Source organism: Hesperophylax consimilis, chromosome 27, assembly GCF_061612785.1.
Source record: "Hesperophylax consimilis isolate HC1 chromosome 27, BYU_Hcon_1.0, whole genome shotgun sequence".
Lineage (NCBI taxonomy): Eukaryota > Metazoa > Arthropoda > Insecta > Trichoptera > Limnephilidae > Hesperophylax > Hesperophylax consimilis.
In genome coordinates, this window is record NC_142862.1 from 14613952 (window position 1) to 14633968 (window position 20017).

At 35.3% G+C, this 20017-nt stretch overlaps 2 protein-coding genes across 3 annotated transcripts in view; one reads left to right on the forward strand and one right to left on the reverse strand.

Annotated features, from left to right (window-relative positions):
• Nucleotides 1-11410, forward strand: part of LOC149410631 (SID1 transmembrane family member 1-like) — a 64631-nt gene extending 53221 nt beyond the window's left edge. Inside the window, exons 18-20 of the mRNA XM_089648300.1 lie at nt 528-642; nt 3306-3510; nt 9771-11410. Of these exons, the coding sequence (XP_089504426.1) occupies nt 528-642; nt 3306-3510; nt 9771-9947 (497 nt within the window). The 3' untranslated portion in view covers nt 9948-11410. The remainder of the gene's footprint in view (nt 1-527; nt 643-3305; nt 3511-9770) is intronic.
• Nucleotides 11411-16566: 5156 nt separating this feature from the next.
• Nucleotides 16567-20017, reverse strand: part of dlt (codanin-1 like protein dlt) — a 28792-nt gene continuing 25341 nt past the window's right edge. Inside the window, exons 14-15 of one of the 2 annotated variants that reach the window (XM_089647843.1) lie at nt 18895-18958; nt 16567-18747 (exon numbers count right to left, since the gene is read on the reverse strand). In XM_089647843.1, the coding sequence (XP_089503969.1) occupies nt 18488-18747; nt 18895-18958 (324 nt within the window). In that variant the 3' untranslated portion in view covers nt 16567-18487. Of the gene's footprint in view, nt 18959-20017 lie in introns of both variants that reach the window. The other variant, XM_089647844.1, reaches the window with a different exon arrangement.

Sequence of the window (20017 nt, forward strand, 5' to 3'; positions counted from 1 at the left end):
AGCGATGAGACCTATACATATATAGATAGCCATTGTCATTTTGACTAGGCCACCCTGACAAGTCGGCAATTGCCGAGCATTTGATTGACACCGGGCATTACTTTGGAGTCCTGGGGAGACCCAAAACTTATAGAGCACGGCTGATTACGGAGGCCATTGAAATCCATAAAAATCCCGTAAACATTAATAGAGACGATGGAGCAAAGCTCAATAGTTCCTGGTATCCGGTAATTGACGGCTACACCAGAGCTAAACGAAGAAAACCACTTTAAATAAAAAATTGATACGTTAATGTTAGCTCAGACTGTTGGAGCTGGCACACGGTATCACAACCTCATACATAAGCTCACATTTCACCACAACCTCAAACAACACATCTGCCCTGATGATGGACACTGCAATGCTGTCCGAAACGTTGGCTAAAGAAGGAGTTAGCGCAACATGTCATAACACCCCAAAAACAAATAACAAAAACGATGTACAAAGATAATATAGTACATACATATTTATATAATATTTATTTCCAGAATGGAATTGCTGTTCCAAGTGCATGTGCGGAGGCCTGTGTCGCCCTGCCTATAGGGGGAGGTGCATCCTCATGCTGTTGGCTAACCTGGCCAACTGGGCGCTCGCTGGTTTTGGGTGAGTTTTAATAATCATGGCGCTGCATCACTTCCGCAAATGCTCTCTTATGGCTGCGGTTCCTCGCCATTCACCTTCGGCCCTCAGTCCTTCCCGTCCTGCTTCAATGCTCTTCCACACAGTCAGTCCAACTCTTTCTTGGTCGAACCTTGATCATAATAGGATGGTCCGATGCTTTGTAGGGAACATTGCTTGCACATCTGGGGTCCTCCGAAAATGCTCTCTAATGGCTGCCGTCCCTCGCTATTCATTGCCAGTACTAAGTCCTCCTGACCTGCTCCAATCCAGTCTGCCAGTGGTGAGTCGTCATCATGACAGCGCTACATCGCAGGGTTGGATCCATCCGCAAATCGTCGCATTAATTCGTAGACTGCGTAACTCCAAATTTTTCGAAAATACGTTTTTAATGCCATCTGGTGTTAAAATTAGACCCGCATCGACTAGTAAAACTCGAAAATTTAAAAAAAAATTAACCTTTTAGATAAACACAAATTAGGAAACTGCGTAAAATTATGGTGCCATTTTTACTCGCGAATACTTCGTAACTCCTTAATTCAGTATTGGCCGGTGAGCCGTGCACGCTTGTTGTGTTTTTGACTGAGGAAACGGTGTAATAGTTTTACCGTGAAATTAACTGAGATAAGTTGATTAATCAATTTTGAACATTTTATAACCTTAATTTTAATTGTGAAGTCACGAATAGTGTTTTGTATCTGTAGTCTAAACTGACGTCTTCTGCACCGTGTGACGCTCTGCCGTAGCTCTCTTGTTTTATGTGCCTCTGCGGTTTCGTAAATACCTAATAGGTCCTTGTTCTGTGATTATCTCTTCTTCAAGGTCACCATCTCTTTGCAAGTGGATCTCCTCCTGATGCATATCCGGATCCGGTTCTTCACTGTCCTCTTCAAACAAACCCAAAATATTTACGGTGGAACGTGCGGCAATTCCATCTCGTCTCTCCTCAGACACAGTCCGTTCTCTGTCAGGCATCTTCCGCGGGTCAAGCACACGTCTTGGTATGCCATCTACTTCGATGTTGTTGACTGAAGTAAGTCCTGTCACCCTTCCATGCACGATGTGCATCTCCCATCTACTGGTTTAACCGCAAGAAGATCGCCCACTTAGAGCTCAGTCAATACTTCCCCTTCTATATTCACTTGCGCAGAAGGGTGTCTCCACGAGTGTGAAGTGTGAACTATACTAGACAGCGCAATACCTCGATCATCCTGACTTTTTGCAGCCAAAGATTGTACCGAAACACTGCCTGCAGGGGATCGCTTCCACTTCTGGCTGCAGTTCTCTTTATTGTTTGATGATGTCGTTCAACTATACCGTTTCCAGCTGGTCGGTATGCCGCGCAAAATCTTTGACGAACATTCCATCTCTTACACTTATCTGTAACACTGTAGGAACAAAATGCAGTACCATTGTCCATGAGAACTACTTTGGGCGGGCCTCTTTCCCGAAACACTTCTTCCAAATGTCTGATAATCGAAGCTGCATTATCTGACTCGATTTCCCGCCACACGGCAAATCTACTTGGACCGCAATCGATAAATATGAGTAAACATTTCCTACCGAAATGAGTAACATCAACTGCCAAGCGACTCCAGGTTGTCACAACATTAAGATTACCCGCTTCATGGGATGATGGTGGAGGGTCAATTGTCCTGCATTGTACGCAGGAACGCACGCATCTATCGACGTCCTTTCTTCTCGCTTCGGGATCGACCAGCCGGGCAAGATGAAGCGTTCACTTTACTCCAAAGTGATGCTGAGCATGAAGAGTTTCTACGCTTAAAGCACATGTTTGCTCACCAGTTCCACTTTCAAGTCTCTCCCACCTATCTTCACACTCTGAGGAGTCTCTTTCACAACGTTTCCTGTCATGGCTACTCTTTGCCCGGGTCTTGCAAACCCTAGTAAGTACATCAGTTTTATTTCTACAGGACAACAAGGGTGATCGACAATGTCAGATCAAATTCTTCTACAATCTCCTTCATCAACTCCAAGCGTCACTTAACGATCATCTCTGACACGACTACTCCCGGTCAGTGTAGATCTCACCCAGCACAAAACCGTCGCCGAATCTGTAATGATCTCCAGAGTTTGAAGATTTCACTTGAGAGTCAGATTTAATCCCTTAAGGAAGGAAAAGTACCAGCATTTACAAGACTTAAAACAGACATTAGAAAAGGATTACCACTCCTTTAACGATAACCTTCCGCATCATTAAAATGCATCTAAATAGACTGCCTCGACATACACATACATTGTTGTGTTTTATTTTGTAAATGTAAAATTCCTATCTCCCAAATTTTCCGCTAGGTTGTTCACAAAACTGTTCGCAGAAAAGTATGTATCTTTTGTAAAATGCGTATCTCCATTCTCGGTTTTTACGTAAACTTTCTAACTCCGATTTGAAATAGAAAGCCTTAACATACAAAAGTTTAATGATTGAAAATAAATTTCCAAATGTATTATATGTTCGAAACATAAATAAAAAGAATAAGCCGTCTTTCTTTTTCTTTCACTACGAGGTTTTTTGTGCCTCCTGTAAAATTTTACATTTGGGAGTTACGCATTCTACGAATTAATGCGACGAAATGTTTTCTATGTACTTTATCCCAAACCATTCATTGACCAATGTATTATTTGTTTAGTCTATGGGCGCACAGTAAAGACTTTGCCACCCATCTGCTGTACATCTTCCTGATGAACCTGGCACTGCACCTGTTCTGGTACCTGACCATGAAGCTGGTGCACCGGGAGCGGATCTTGTGGCAGGCCTGGGTGCTGCTGATCCTCGCGCTGGTCACCTGGGGCGGTGCCCTCTTCTTCTTCTTCGATAACAGCATCTCCTGGGAGGTGAGTCACTGCTCATGCTGACTATGCCCCATCTGATTATGATCTCTTACAGCCGTTGTGTTAGATTTTTCTCCGGTGGTGGCTAGGGTTGAGGTTTCTGAAACTCCACTAAATTTGATAATTTTTCACAACAAAAAATTATAATTATCAATCAAAGAAAAAAACAAACAGACAACACAGCTAACCTAACCCATTTTTACAATGATTTATCATGTTACTGTGAGTCAAATTGAAGATCAGCGTCATTTTAAAATTTTTACATTTGAACGGTCCACATTCTCCACTAGTTTTAGTTAATAATAGTTTGATAAATCAAATTGTGATCAGCTGTTAAGTTTTTAACCCCCTACAGACGACTCTATTTGGTTGGTTCAACCGTTGCCTGTTGCGTACAGACGACGCGATGGTTGGTTCAATTTTACCAGTTGCTACTCTGGGGAATACACGTAGTATTCCTGTTGTGATCACTCTAGTCTATTAACACGAAAAGAAAAAGACAAACGTGCAAGTTAAATCCTCGTATAAGGTCTAAAACTCCGTCAATACTCCCCTTTCATCACTCATGGCCGGCATTTTATTTATTTTTATTCGTTCTCACACGACTACGCACAAAGGCTCCCTAGGCAGACGAAGCAAAGTTGGTTCAACCGTCAACCACGCTACAGACGATCCAACTTGTTTGGACGGTTGTGCGGTTGGATGCTCTGGCGGTACAACCATTCAATTTGATAGCCACGCCCACTTATCGCATACAACTAGACCTGGGTAAAACTGTTCTTTTGCAGTTATTGAGATATATTCACTGTTCTCAGATATTAGTATAATATATGGATATGCCGGTAGCGTCCCTATGCGAGTTGTGGACAGAAGTGGTGCCATCTTTTGTAGACGCTTTCTACACAGTACTCAAAATGATTAGGTATTTGCTGTAGTGAATCAATATAATTGTGTTTAAGGCCAAGTATAATAGGTACCCTGTTCAGAACGAAACTACAACAATGCCCCCCAGCGGAGGAACTAGGTTTTACTAGCCATTTAAAGACAGTTCTGTACTAAAAAAGTTTTGTTGAAATTCGTAAGATGTCACTAATTATAACTGACTTATATTGTATGTCAATATTTGATTTTTTAAAACACTTTCCCACTGCAGAAGGTAGAGGTAGGTACCTAGGTAGGTACATCAATGCGCTCTGACCGTAATAAAAAAACGTGTTTGAAGACTATTCAAGAGTAAAAGATGCATGTTTTGAAGGATAACAAAAAAAGCATGCTTTTTGTAAGCTTTTTTTTAAGGATCATAGAAGAAAACAAAGTAAAAATAAATTACTACTAAATTGCTACTTATAAATTCACATATTTATAAGTAGCATGTGATAAAAAAAATTAAAAATTATAAAAATATGGGATTCGAACCCGGGTCCTGCATAACGAGTGTCGAACGCTCAGCCTCTAGACCACGAAGAGAGGTATCTTGCGCGACGAGAACCGCGTATACGACGTGTACTCCTCAATTGACTAGTCCCGCGCAATTTTAAATTTTGAAAAACTCACTTACGGCTGTGTTTTTTCCTAAAAAAACTTGTCACGCACGTCTGCGAGGGTAATTAGTCGCGTTATCGGCCTTGAGTCACTTGACGGTCATGAGTCGGTTATACTCCGGTCCTCGAAAAAGCATTATTTTTTTGACAAAACATATTTATGTTGTAACTTGAAAACCTATACCCATATATTCAAACGTATAATCACGTGGCACTAGTAATTACGCTTGCTCGCTTGGACTTTAAAATACTCTAGCCACAACATATGGCAGTCAGGTTATTTGTGTTTGGTCTTTTCATTCATGTTTTTTGAGAATAATTTACAAAAACAATAATAAATCGATATAGGACCGCTGACCTTCTGTCTCTTGATATGGCCCGACTATGGCGTGCACGAGTACCAACCTACATTTTATTTTAATAATTTGTGTTATTTCACAATGTACATAAGTATTATATTTGCGGCATTTTCCAGAGCGTTAGATACTGTCAGTATCGCCCTGATGAAAGACCACAAATCATTATTAAAATTTAGACCGCAGAACGGGTATTATTTATTGAATAAGTGAATCTACCTAGCTATTCAGATTTGGTCACCAAACACGGCTAAAGCCATTTCAAGCAACGTTTCAATTCTGAATGGTGGTCTTACACCAGGCGATACTGAGAGTATCTTTCACTATGGAACGTACCGCGAATATACCATACGTATATTAATTCATTAATTGTGAATAACACAAATTAACCAAATAAAATTTACTTGCCCACTCCGGGATTTGATCCCGCAAACTTCGAGTCGAGAGTTTTACAGTATAGTGTACAGAATAGCATAACCTAAGCCAGTGGCCGTTTGGCTTGAATAACTGAAACCGATTTATACGTTGAATATTGGCTTATGGACATGGGAAGAGTCGATAGCGAACCATGATAGCGCCATCTGTTGGGATATTTAAAAGAAGCTTTTAGTTCGATGTTCTACCGTATTAAAAATTTCAAATAGGCGCCACCGGACGGCCTATTTTAACAGTAATTTAAAAATCTAAGTGTTCTTTCTTAAATTGTAGTATAAAAAATATTAAATTAACTTTAAAAAATGGAAAAATATAATACCAATAATTTATCGTTTAGTTTTGTTAAATAAACGTATCCAAAGTTTTATAATCTGCATTTTAAAAACAAGTACAATTAGTGTTTATGAAAAAATTAAACTACGAACCTATTTTATTTATTTTTTAGTTTTTTTTTTCGTACGTTTAAAGAAAACCCCTTCAGGTATTTTTTGACAATATTCAGCCTTTAATAGTATTTTTTAAAACGCACTTATTACGGTCTGAAAAAGGTCATATTTTCGATTTGATTTTGATAATTACTAAGCCTATGTTAATTTAAAAAATGTATAAAAAATTTTTTACTTGTTGAAAACACTATCATTATCGGTTTGCTTAATAATATTATCATTATTTTAAATTAATAAAAAACTACACTCGGCCTTAAGACGTAATTATTATTTTTTTGATACAGATATAATTGAATAATAACATGAAGCGGTGATTTTTTTTACAAAAACGGCGTTGCATGGATCATCCAATTATTATTATTATTTATTTTCATAGACCAAAAACGGTTTTGTTTATATTTCCGAAACTTCAAAAAGATTCCCGAAATTACTTTTAACCTCTAAATTCGATCAATCAATAATACCTATCAGTCAAAATATATAATATCAATATTATAATATAATGTACCTAGCAATCTCAGATCTCATAGCGCAGCGTACAGAACAGGAGTTGGAACGATACAATACAGCATCAACAAACGATATCAAATATTACACCGATACCGGCCATACCAAATATTTCATAACAACAGATATTATGGTGAATACTGAACCCGGAATGCTATCAATGTCAGAACATAATTAGATAAGCAACAAAACTTGCTTGTCCCTTTCGCACCCGAAGGTCGTTGGACCCGTGGCAAGGAAGCATCGGTTCTCCCACTCTTAACACCCAGAAATCTTTCGCACACCACAAAATATGTTTGTCTCTTTCGCTCCCTTAGTAATAGAGCGACGGCTCTCCCGTTTCAACACCCCGAATGTATTTAGTAACTCTGATATCTGTGGATTCCGTATTGATAAATCTGATATCTGACAGTATCGTGATGTTTTCACTGTTACAAATATATTATACCCAAGTCTACACACGTCGCATCTCCACACGGATCAACTTCACGTTCAACTTTACCGGATTTATACAATTGCTCTGAATGGTCTGTTAGACGGATTTCAATCATTAGAATTCCGGGGACCATTCAAATGTTTCAAAATTCATAATGGTACTGAACATTGATTTGGTGGTTACCAAATTTGATGGAGTTTGAACTTATTGTTTTATCATTAAGTGTTGAAGTAGTAATAATTATTACCAGTATTACTCTATAATTTTCAGCAAATGAAATCGGTAAATTGAAAATGATTTGTAACTGAAGACTTCAAGTCGCAATGCAAGAAGTAATAATCTTTGAATCTTTAGTTTTGGAAGAAATATATCCTACACTAACAAAATTAATAAATGACAAACAACATGGCTTCATTAGAGGTAGATCAACTACAACAAATTTACTACTGTTTCAAAACTATATATTGGAGTCTTTTTCTAAAAATAAACAAGTTGACTGTATATATACTGATTTTTCGAAAGCCTTTGATAAAGTGTCTCACAAAGTACTGATCCAAAAACTTCATGCTATAGGAATCAGAGCAAATATGTTAAGCTGGTTAAGTAGCTACATATCTGGTAGAACTTTACTTGTTAAAATAAAATCTTTTTTATCTAAACCATTTTTGGCCACTAGTGGCGTACCGCAAGGTAGTCATCTTGGCCCAATTTTATTTATTGTTTTTATAAATGACATAGTCAACTGCTTTGAAAATGTCAATGTACTGCTATTCGCCGACGATATTAAATTATATAAAGAAATAACCTCATTAAACGACTGTCAAGTTCTTCAATCTAATATAGACATGCTAAATAAGTGGTGTTCACAAAACAATTTATATTTAAATGTAGAAAAATGCAAAATTTTGACCTTTTCCAGAAAAAAAACATCACAATTTTTTGGCTATTCAATAAATAAAACAAATTTAGAAAGAGTAAAGGAAATGCGAGATCTTGGCATAATAATGGATGAGAAACTAGACTTTACGGCCCACATTCAACAAACTGTGAATAAGGGTATGAAAACATTAGGTTTTATATTAAGAACAATTAAAAACTTTAAATCTTTACAAATCATAAAACTATTGTACATATCCCTTGTTAGAAGCCTGATAGAACATAACTCCATAGTTTGGTCACCCTTCTACAATGTACATATTCATAATGTTGAAAGAATTCAAAGAAAATTTCTACGCTTCGTCAATTTTAAACTTAACATCCCTTTAGAACACATAAATTACCAGTCATTATTGAATCATTTAAATATTCCGACATTAGAAAACAGAAGAAAAATAAACGACCTAACCTTTTTATTAAAATTATTGAACTCTAAATTCGATTGTTGTGAACTCCTGCATTTAATAAATCTACACATACCTACACGAACAACTAGGCAAATATCAACATTTTACATACATACATCTCATTCCAACTATAGTTTTCACTCTCCAATACAACGTTTACACAGTCTTGGTAACAAATACTTAAATAATATAAATGTATTTGACAATAATTTGAACTTGGCCAACTTTAAACGGAGTATGTGCGAACTATTTTTACATACTTTGTAAACTATTGTTATCAACTAATTTTATACCTTCTTATTAACATTATCGTTGATTTGGAGGATTTTGGCAAATTTTATATTTTTTGTCGCACTTATTTGCACTCTATCATACCTAATTTTTTAAACTCTTATATTTTATGTAACCTATATTTTGCTAAATCTGACATTTTTATATGTAATCTATATGTATTTTTTTTTTATATAAAATGTATAACTAAAAAAATAAAGATGTACATTATTATATGTAAAAGCCCTATGGGCGTTTAAATGAAATGAAATGAAAATAAGGCAACTTTTTGTGTTGGTGAGTTTTGATTAAGTGGTAGATACCATTTCAAGAAATCTTCACCACCTTAATGTTAATCTCCGTGGACACATGGAAAAAAATTAACAAAGCACCTTTTGTATCCAATCCTAGGAAACACTTTCTTATAAATACTGTGGTGGGTGCATGGAACAAACTTCCACAATATGTCATCCATGCTGCTAAAATATATCTATTTAAAGTTCTTATTTGGAGAGAAGAAAGGACCGAATTACTGTGAAATTAGATATAAGCGTGTCATCAGAATGCCAGATCTAAATAGCCAGGCACCTTTCTTTACCCCATCCCCTTCCCTCCCCTACCCCCTTCAGCCTTATAACCTACCCCAATTAGGGATGCCATAGTCTGGTATCGGTACTTACCGGTCGTTGGTATCATACTGGTTTCGGACAGTAGGGAGCAATTGTGACCCCATCGAATTATACTAGCTTTGAGATAATGGTATATGGTAAAATCTAAGTGGATTTATTTAATCCGCAAATCAATTGTTTCCGTATAAATATTTGGAGGTATGATATTAATTAAATCGAATGACCGAATCGAAAACCGAACACCAGGAAATCTGCATCGCTCGAGTGGTTAAAAATTGATAACTTTCTATTTCCTTTCAGCTAAGTCCCGCCGAGTCCCGTAACTTCAACAAGCAATGCGGCCTGCTCCAGTTTTATGACACGCACGACATCTGGCACTTCCTGTCCGCAGCCGCCATGTTCTTCAGCTTCATGTTGCTGCTTATCATTGACGACGACATCACGCACCAGCCGCGCGACAAGATTCCCGTATTTTAGTCAGACAGACCGTATTTTGTGTTAATTTCGCATGAGATTGAGTAACTGGTCTGCGCCAGACGATGACATCACGCACTAGACACAGAAGATTCCCATATTTTAGATAAGATGACCGTATTTTAGTCAGATAGACTGTATTTTGTATACATTTAATTTTAATTAAAGAATATACTTAGCAGTCGCAGACTATAATGTAATATACGCGGTGTTCAGAAACTCGTAGTACAAGCGGGAAAGTAGTGTATCTACATCACGTTTGGAGACAATTTTGTAGTATAATTTTTTTTGATTTAAGCTTTCGTTTTGTCCAAATTTTTTAGGTAAAATTTGAAAAAAAGTCTCTAGGGATTTAATATGAACTGTTTGTCTTTTAAAATGCATCAAAGTGTAGACCCGGCGCCAAAAGTTTTTTGTTTTTATCCTTTAGTTGCCGAAAAAATGGAAAAAGTTTTAAAAAATATCAAAATGCTCAGAAAAAAAATTGAATTTTCTATGTGATGTAGATTCATTAGTTTCCCGCTTATATCACAAGTTTACGGACACAGTCTATAGATATCAGTATTATTCTGTAGATAAATCGCCACCGGAATATTGGTTTGTTCTGCAGACCATTTTAATGAGTTGCGAGAAACGAGCATATATTAAGTATTAAGGAATTATTCATTTATTAAGTAATTTGCGTGTATTTACAAATATAATGTTATTCCTTGGCTCTTACTAGTATTAATCATAATTAAAACTCTTTCACATTACATACAAGGGTATTTTGACACTTTTCTAACTCAATTTACTTAGAGGTAGCACACAACCTCGCGCAACGTGTGTCAGTTTTGTACTAAAAATACAAAATCAAAAGCCCTATAATTGACGAACTTTTTGCTTGCCACTTTGAGATTTTTACAGCACGTCTATATATATTGTTACATCATTGCTTAAAACGTTTTTAAATCTAACAGTATTTTTTTTCCTGGATGTATGATAAGGCAAAGCTAAACATTAGTTTTATACGAAAAAGTCCATTTTGTTAAAAATGGTCTGTAGAACAAACCAATATTGGGCTAGTGAATTGTTTACCATCTTATATGAATTAGAGTTAACAGAATGACAGACAATCATTATTATCATCTGTTTTCCAAACAAACTACAATATATCTTATGAGTCTTTTTGTTTAGGGAACTGGCTTTGCCATTTACCCTTTTATTTAATATTAGCTGTACTCCGCCACGCGTTGCTGTGGATTAGTCTATCTGTGCAAATAGAGAAACAATAACATGTGTTGCTTAAGATGGAGGTATTTTTCAAAAAAGCTTGTTTGTCCAACAAATGGCGCTGTTTTTCAAAGAAAGCCTGTCACAAGTGACATCTATATGAAAACATGCGTAAAAAAACATGCGTATTCGAATGCAACGTTGTGTTAAAATTTCAAAGATTGGTGAAGAATCATTTAAGATTTTGAACAAACATTTTTATTTATATAGATAGACAAATTAAAAACAGAACACTTATTTTATTTATACAGATAGATAAATTAAATACAGAACACTTATTTTATTTAAACAGATAGATAAATTAAATACAGAACACTTATTTTATGTATATAGATAGATTAATTTAAATACAGAACACTTATACCTAATAGCTCTTAAACCTCTACATAATGTGTCATAATCTAACTTTTTTAAATCATTTAATAATTAAGACGTCTTACCTAACTAACTATCACAGATTTTCATCACACTGCAGAGAGAATTTAATGCTTCATATTTCTGGCAGGGATAACATTCTTTGCTTTGTTGAAATTCATTCATACTCACTCTGACATTACCCAAATCAAGTATATATTTGATTCTCATATGTGTAATGTCTTTCTGGGGTGTCCTGACTCTCATTCCTCCGTTCATCCCCTCTAAGTATTCAAAACCATCTAAGCGTCCTTATCTTCATCTCCTTGTATTCTTTTGTATCTCCTTATTCATAATATGATCAAAAATGATTTTACAAAACATATCTCAGAAATCTCATTTCTACAGCATTCAGTTTACTTTCTTCATTCCTCTGCCAGTTCTATACCTCACTTCCATACATCGGGGTTGGCATCAGAACTTCATTGTGGACTGCTAGTTGTCTAAGACATCTTAAAATAATTATTACTTGTAACGAGAGTGTATTAAGGTCCGTCTACATGCTAAATCTTACTTGCACAAGTAAGCATGTATGTTAAGATGGCAAAACAGTATATCGCGCAAACTGATTGCACGAATTTTAATTTGCACAAAATAAATTTGCTCTAATTTGCAGAAGTAAGCAAATATATTAAGACAACAAAACTGTATAATGATTCACTTCAAATGATTGCGTCAGGTTTTCTCCAACCGCTTTGCACAAGCATGCAAGTCGCTGTCATATGGATGCTGCACGGTGTACTATGTTTTTGCCCAAAATTTTGCATAGACACATGCAAGTTGCTGCATGTAGACAGACTTTAAGAAAAATGTTATTTAATTTTATCGATAATAAATAATTTTTAAGACATATTTGCTCAAAATTAAGTACTGTAAAAGTGTCTTGCTTTGCCCCACATATAATTTTAAAAATATATATTTGCACCATGTCTTTAGTGGTAGATACTCTCAGTTAAGGAGTATGATACAGCCACACTCACTTCAGGCAGTCAGGGACTCTTGTGTGGTAATCGCATTAAAAAAATAGTATTTTTATAGATACTAAAACCTCAGAACAGGCTCACAAAAAATGTATTTGTATTTAATTTTTAAAAGAAAGACAAACATTCCCGCTCTACAAATAAGCTGACAATAATTTTAAAATCTCCTACTACCATCCCAGTAAGCTGAAGATGTTGCTTGAATCGTGATGAAGAACTTAGCCAGTTGAGGAATTGAATTCAGTGGGTGGGAACCAGACGCGATGCCAACTCAGCCACTGACCAGTCATATCTATGTATACTTGGTTTAAAAATAAAAGATAAGTTCGAATAATTCAAATTTACACCTTAACTAGTCCTGGGTCGATCGTGAATGACCTGCTCATTGAAACCCGCTCTTTAGCTCTCAAAGAGCGAGCAGGTTATTTTTTCAGCATCAGCACCCGGGTTGCGCGACCCACTGTTACCACCTACTCTCCCGACTTGGGTGCCAAGTGCCGGAGTGGCGAGGTGAATGTCCATAGATTGTCAGCACCTACTCTCGCGACCTGGGTGCCGAGAGCTGGAGTAGCGAGGCGAACGTTCATAGATTGACAGTGCCCAGGTGTCGCAACCTACTCTCACGAATTGGGTGCCGGCTGCCGGTGTGAGCGACTATAGAAGATACATGAATTTTGTAAACCGGGCATCACATCTCAAACAAAACAAACTTTGTCTTAATAGAGATGGAAGATTCCTGAAATCTAAAACAAGCTATCATTGCGGTTCCACTTTCCATTTACCAGAGACCCACTTATAACATAGAACAGCTTCTTCTTTCAGATACATTTGTAACAGGTTCCCGATGGCGGGAAGGACATCCCAGTGTTATTCCCGATGATCAGTATAGGTTTAGTAAAAATTATAAATGAATATGATTTTACCTACGTCAAATTAAAGTGAAAGTAGCCAGGTGACGAGTAATCAGGTTTCGGTTTGTGTATGACCCGGTACGGCGGCAGGCGGCATGCCCGTAAAACTCTCTCAAATAGCGGGTTATGAGCGACCCGTGTCGTGTAAAAAGATCGATTGACCTGGGTCTGACTTTAAGGGGCAAAGTAAATCACTATTTTAGTCCATAATTAAAATACACAAATCAAGCTATTTTTCAGCAATACTATTAAATCTTTATAGGATTCCTACCTCAGTTTATTTTTAATGGTTTTAAGTAATTTGTTTTTTTAACTTTTTTATATCATCCGTACTAAACTGAACCTATTAATAATAGTATAAAAAATTTTGTGTGCCATTGTGATTTTAAGAATAATATTATGTTTATGTTTAATAAGAAATGATTATTCTACTTACTTTAAATGATAATGTAAATGTTTTTATGAAAAATATATAGTTTTTACAATGTTTGTATGTATACGATTTTTAAGCTTGTTTACTTTTTGGTTTGTTATATATATATTTAAAAATTAACTACTTAAATAATAAACTAACAAATCATCACGCCGATTCCGCAGGGGAAGGCAGATGGTTTCTTTCACGTTCATGCATACTCTTCTGGTATTCTGACTCTTGCCATACATTATATATTTGTACCTCGTTCAAGGGTGTAATACACTCTCAGTATCGCCCTGGTGATGAGAGAACCATTCAGAATCAAAATGTTTCTTGAATGGCTATAGCTATTTAATGTCCAGATCGGAATAGACGGGTACTTCCCAACTTTCCGCTTCCAATCTTCTTCAGCCTCTTTGTCCTGCTGACTTTGGGCAGTTGGGTCTATTTATTACAATATATCATCAATTATATAAATTAATCACATAATATATATATACAATCATAAGAATTTGAATACCTATTCAAATATGATGAAATGAAATGATTTTCTTATGTTATTATGCGTACCACAAAACAACAAGTAATTTTTATTTTTTGTTAAAACGCAGTCACTTTGTGGTTTGACATATTATTAAATAAAAATAAAATACTTTATTTATTGTTATTAAGTTTAATTTGTAGAACTCCATTTTATTTTATTTTTTATTTTTTATATATTCAATAATATTGTTATTGGGTTTATAAAGACAGTTTATTTTTAAACAAGTTCTGCTGTGTAATTATTATTACGACAGTTTTATAATGCCTTTAGAGGGCGAAACAGCTGTCACGCGTAATAATAATTACACAGCAGAACTTGTTTAAAAATAAACTGTTTTTATAAACCCAATAACAATATTATTGAATATATAAAAAATAAAATAAAATATTTTGTTTAAAAACCACAAATTATTGTAAATTTTACTAAGACCGACTGGTTACGCTTCGTAGAGGCATCTAAAATGTACAATAATTCATGGTTTTTAAACAAAGTATTTTATTCTTATTTAATAATTAATTTTTACTTCTAGTCCAAAGAATTAGTAATTTTGCAGCCCAACATAATATAGGTAAATTTAAATATATATTTAGTGAAATATGTTTATTTTTGTTGTTTTATAATATTATTAAATCTCAATTTTTTTTAAATTGAGCCTGTGTATTTTTCTGCTCGCAAAACTCAAAAAGTAGTCCACCGAAATTGTTGAAAATTTCAATGATTGTTCTTATTAGTGTCAGGAGTGTTTAGAGATTGATTTGAATAGTAGAAGAAGTCGGTGACGCCCGAGGAATACTTAACGCAATATCTCTGTATCGGAATGAGGTACAGAGTCGAATTAAAGTTAACAGTAATGTATTTTTTAACAGTAACATTGTGGTATACAGTAGTGAATGGTGAATGAAGTCAGTGACGCCCGAAAAACACATTAGTTAGGGTTCACTAGTAACATATATATTATTATGTAAATTTTTAATTATAACTTTTGTAGTAAATTGTTTTTCAAATATGTACCAATTTTATTATATTTTAAAATATATAATATTTCCCATTATATATTATAATATTTTATTTTATGTAATGAATAACTGTGACAAGAAGTTTGTGTAGTTTTTTTACTGAAAGTAAATTTTATAAAATACAACCTTTTTATTTTATTGACTCTCAATTTATGTTATTATTAAAAAGCTTCTCTAAGGAATTTGTCACTGGTGAGAGACCACACTATTCATAATGGAAACATCGCTTGAAGTGGCTTTAACTATGTTTAGTAACTGGATCTGATTAGTCAGGTATTTCTAAATACTCCCATTCTCCGTTCTTTCAGGGGGCGAAGAGTGGGAATTTTCATTAAAAATAAAGAAAGATCCCCTCCCTTGTGAGGAATGTGGAGATCCGCAAAGAGTGCAAGGCTGATGTAAGCGTAATGAGTAAGATTAAGAAAGGGACGCTTAGATGGTTTGGGCATGTAAAGCGAATGAGCGAAGATAGTAGTGTAAGGAGGATATATGATGCAAATGGTAGCAGAAGTTGGGGACGCCCGAGGAAGACATGGCACGACCAAGTGAATCAGATACTTGAGTTGGGCCATGTCAAGAGTCATGCGAATGAGACAAGAAGTGTGTGCCAAGACCAAGTTGTTTGGCGGTCCGTCCTCTCTGCCTACCCCTGTGGAAAACAGTGTGATGGTTAGTATGTGACACATATGTTCGCATTAACTCTAAATGTGCAATCTTTGCTTCCCAACATTTTCCCCATCTCCTTTCCTCACACTACTACCTTCAACCTCGCGACCTTCCCCAAATGGTGATGCCATAGTTTCACTGGTCTGGTCATTTGGCACTCTGATGCGTCATTAAATTTAAAAAGAGGCACAACAAATAGGAAAAAGAAAAAAATGTTCTGTATAATCATTTTAATAAAAATATATAATTGTATACCCTACTACATACATGAAAAACTCTCAATATAATTCATAATATACTATGAACACAAACAATGATTGTGAACTGTTTATGTACAAATTTAAGATGTTTATTAAAAGTAAAGAAAAAATATTAATATGTGTGTATAAAAAAATACAGCAAAAGTTACATTAAATTATTAATAAATAATATGTCATGAAAAATGCAAACAAAAATGATTATTATATACTAAGGGCCTTACTAATAAACATGTTATAATTTTACACAACTGACAATCAACCATTTAATGTACATATTACGGTAAATGGTTATTTATCAGTTGTGTAAAATAAAGAAACACATTTATTAGTAAGAGGGTTTGTTAATTAATTGACGATAATAACTAACCATATACAGATTTACAAACTTATTTATGCAGGCGGCTAAAAGAAAAAAACAATGAGCAATTATTTAATCCCTAGGGGCGGGAGCCCTGCATTTGCAGTGTTGCAGAAAAACATAACACAAACATGCACGGTACAAAGCACTGCAATTGCAGTGTTGTCATTATACATTAATTTTGTCTTTGGATATTACCTCTAATGGGTTAGTGACAGACAAAAATAAAAATGTCACTTTATCAAGTATGGTATTGTCTTCGTGTTGGCTTTAACAAAAAAATCTTTTTATTTAGTACAGTTTTTTGCCGGCTACAGGTTAAAAAAAATTGAATCCACAATATCTACAGCGGTGATGCATCATACTACATACATAGTAATGTCTGTACATCTGTAAAAGGAATTAAAAAAAATAAATATTTTTCCACAATATAAAAATATTAAATAATGACATTGTTCTTAACACATAGTTTGCAGGAGAAGCTTGAACGCATCTTTTGCAAACTGTTGGTAGAGAGCGGGAGACGCTTAAAAGCGTTTAACCCTGTAAAAGAAAGGAAAATAAAATATAAACAATTTTTTAAGGACACCTCAGAGCACTGGGTGGCTGATCAAATTTCGTCAGATGGATAGTCAAGACCCGGAGCCAACATCGTCAACATCTGGTATCCGAAAAAAATCTTCAAAATCTGATCCTCCAGGAAGACTTTCTATGGATATCAGAAAACATACATTGGAAAAGATTGAAGGCACTGGTAAAAATAAGAATCTACGAAGGAGATGTCGTGTGTGCGCTGTCCACAAAGTACGTAGCGAAACCAGGTATATGTGTAAATTCTGTGATGTACCTTTACATAAAGGGAATTGTTTCCAACGATTTCATACTTTCAAACAATATTAGTGTTTATTGTTTTGTATTTTACAAAATATATATATATTATTTTGAACATGCATAAAATGACTAAATCGACAAAATGACAAAAGTGCAATTTTTCAAAATTTTTAAATTTAAACTTAAATATCATAATTGTTTATCCAAAATTATAAAAATTTGTGACCAGATCATAATAAGATAAAATAAGATTTCGAGTAAGGAAAAATACTGAAAATTTTATTTAAATTTGGTCAATAATTCAGAAGTAATTTTACATGAAACGTAACTTCGCACGCGAACCTGATAAAAATTGCCTGCATTTCGGTATAATTGGTAGATTGATTAAAAAAAACCCCCGCAATCTTTGTACTAATTATTATAAAAATGCATAATAAAAAAAAACAACTTACATTCCATTTTCCAAGTTTATTAAAAAAAAACTAAAATTAATCAGGTATTTACAAAATTGTAGGTACCTTCTTTAATAATATAAATTTTCTCGACAATGTTCAAATTTAGAAACACTCTGTAAGTAAACATTTGAAGTACATGATTTTATTTAGATAAATTTTAGTTTTATTCCATTTTGAAAGTAATGCAGAGATCACACAAGGACTGTACAATACTGAACAGAATTTTTGAGGACAGGACAATGAATCAAGACATTGTCCCAGAGATAGATTGGCAAGCTATCCCCGCAGGATAGCATCTTAACCCACCACCGTGCCCGGCCGCGTTGTCCACGTGTAAACGCATTTTGACAAGACAGTAACAAATAGCCAGTCACTCAACAGCTCTTAGTGGTCGCATCTCGTACTTTGGCTTAAAAATGTCTCATAAATAGAACACTACAATACATCTTGGTATGAAAGACCTAATATTTATTGTGAACTCTCTTGTAACCTGCATCGTGATGTATCCATTTTCGCAGCGTTCCGCGTTTGAACTACGGTAAAACTGTTGTATTGACCCATTGTGCTGCCTTGTATAGTCGACGCTGTTCAGTGAGCTGGGACAAGACAATATTGTATTATCTTCTGTATTATCCTTGTACCAGTAGAACAAGGACAGCATTCCCACCCGATGAATGTGCTCTAAAAATTGCAAACCGTTTGTTAAGATAGTGGACCGCCCGTTTCTGCTTCACAACTTCTTAAAACTCCTGTTTCATAACATCATGTCAAGTTCCCCGAGGTTCTGACAGAACTCGGCTAAGAAGTCCAAGAGCAGCTTCAGCTTACCGCTGGACAGCGCATGGCCATCCGATAGGGCCCTCATACAAGCTGATAGTCTCTCCAGGGTGCTCTGGAAAATAAGACGAAACATCTCCATTAAATTTCCTACGTGCATTGATATATAATAACAATAGATTAGCCCTCTCGTACCTAATTTTACTCTAAAAATAACCCCACCTAAGAGTAATTTCATAATACAACTTCCCATTGAATTCCGATGCCGTGAACATTTTTCATTGTTTTTCAAACTCGTGTTTGAAAAATGATCTTCACAACGAACTTATTGGAAGACAAATTTGCTCCGTGCAGACCAACAAAGAGTAAACATAAATGCTTGTTCCGATCTTTCTACTGCGAGATAAGGCACTTTCTTTTTGATAAACGTTTTATAAAACCAATATTTTTGGTTTTGGTGTTAATTTTAAGGTTCACAAACCCTGTCTAGATAATACTTGGTCGATGCCTACGTGGCACTTACACAGTTAACTACTTTGCAGCCAGTGGCAGTGGAAGATCACCAATCAAGACCGAAACATCACTTGAAATGGCATTAACCATGTTTGGTGACCAGATCTGAAGAGTCAGATACTTCCCAACCTTCCTCCTCTCCACTACCTTCGGCCTCACAACATACTTACGGTGAGATTCTGGCGCAAATAAATTTATTTGTCCCAGAGTCTCACTCTCGGGCACGTCACCATAACATATTATATTGCCGATTGAGTTGTACAAATCTGTACCCGAATTCGCCCGTGGGAAGAGCGATACGCTATTTAAATAAATTAGATAAAAATTTCGACATATTCTTCGGAAAATTCAATGAGTTTGTAAGGTTTTTGGCGCTACATTCTCACTGTGAAAATGGTACTTTTACAATTAGTTAGATAAAATATCTGTAATGTTGTAAAATTTTTTGTACACAAATAAAATAAAATAAAATACTCCAATTATATTTCCACTTTTTAATTATTTTTTTTTAAATTTAATCAGCATCCCCAGTCAGGCTATGTTTATAGGCTAAAGATAGCAGGGAAGAGTAAATGGGAAAGACGAAGGTAAGAAAGAACTTGGTTATTCAGATCCGGTCACCAAACGCGACTGAAGGCGGTCTTTCACCGTGGTCATACTG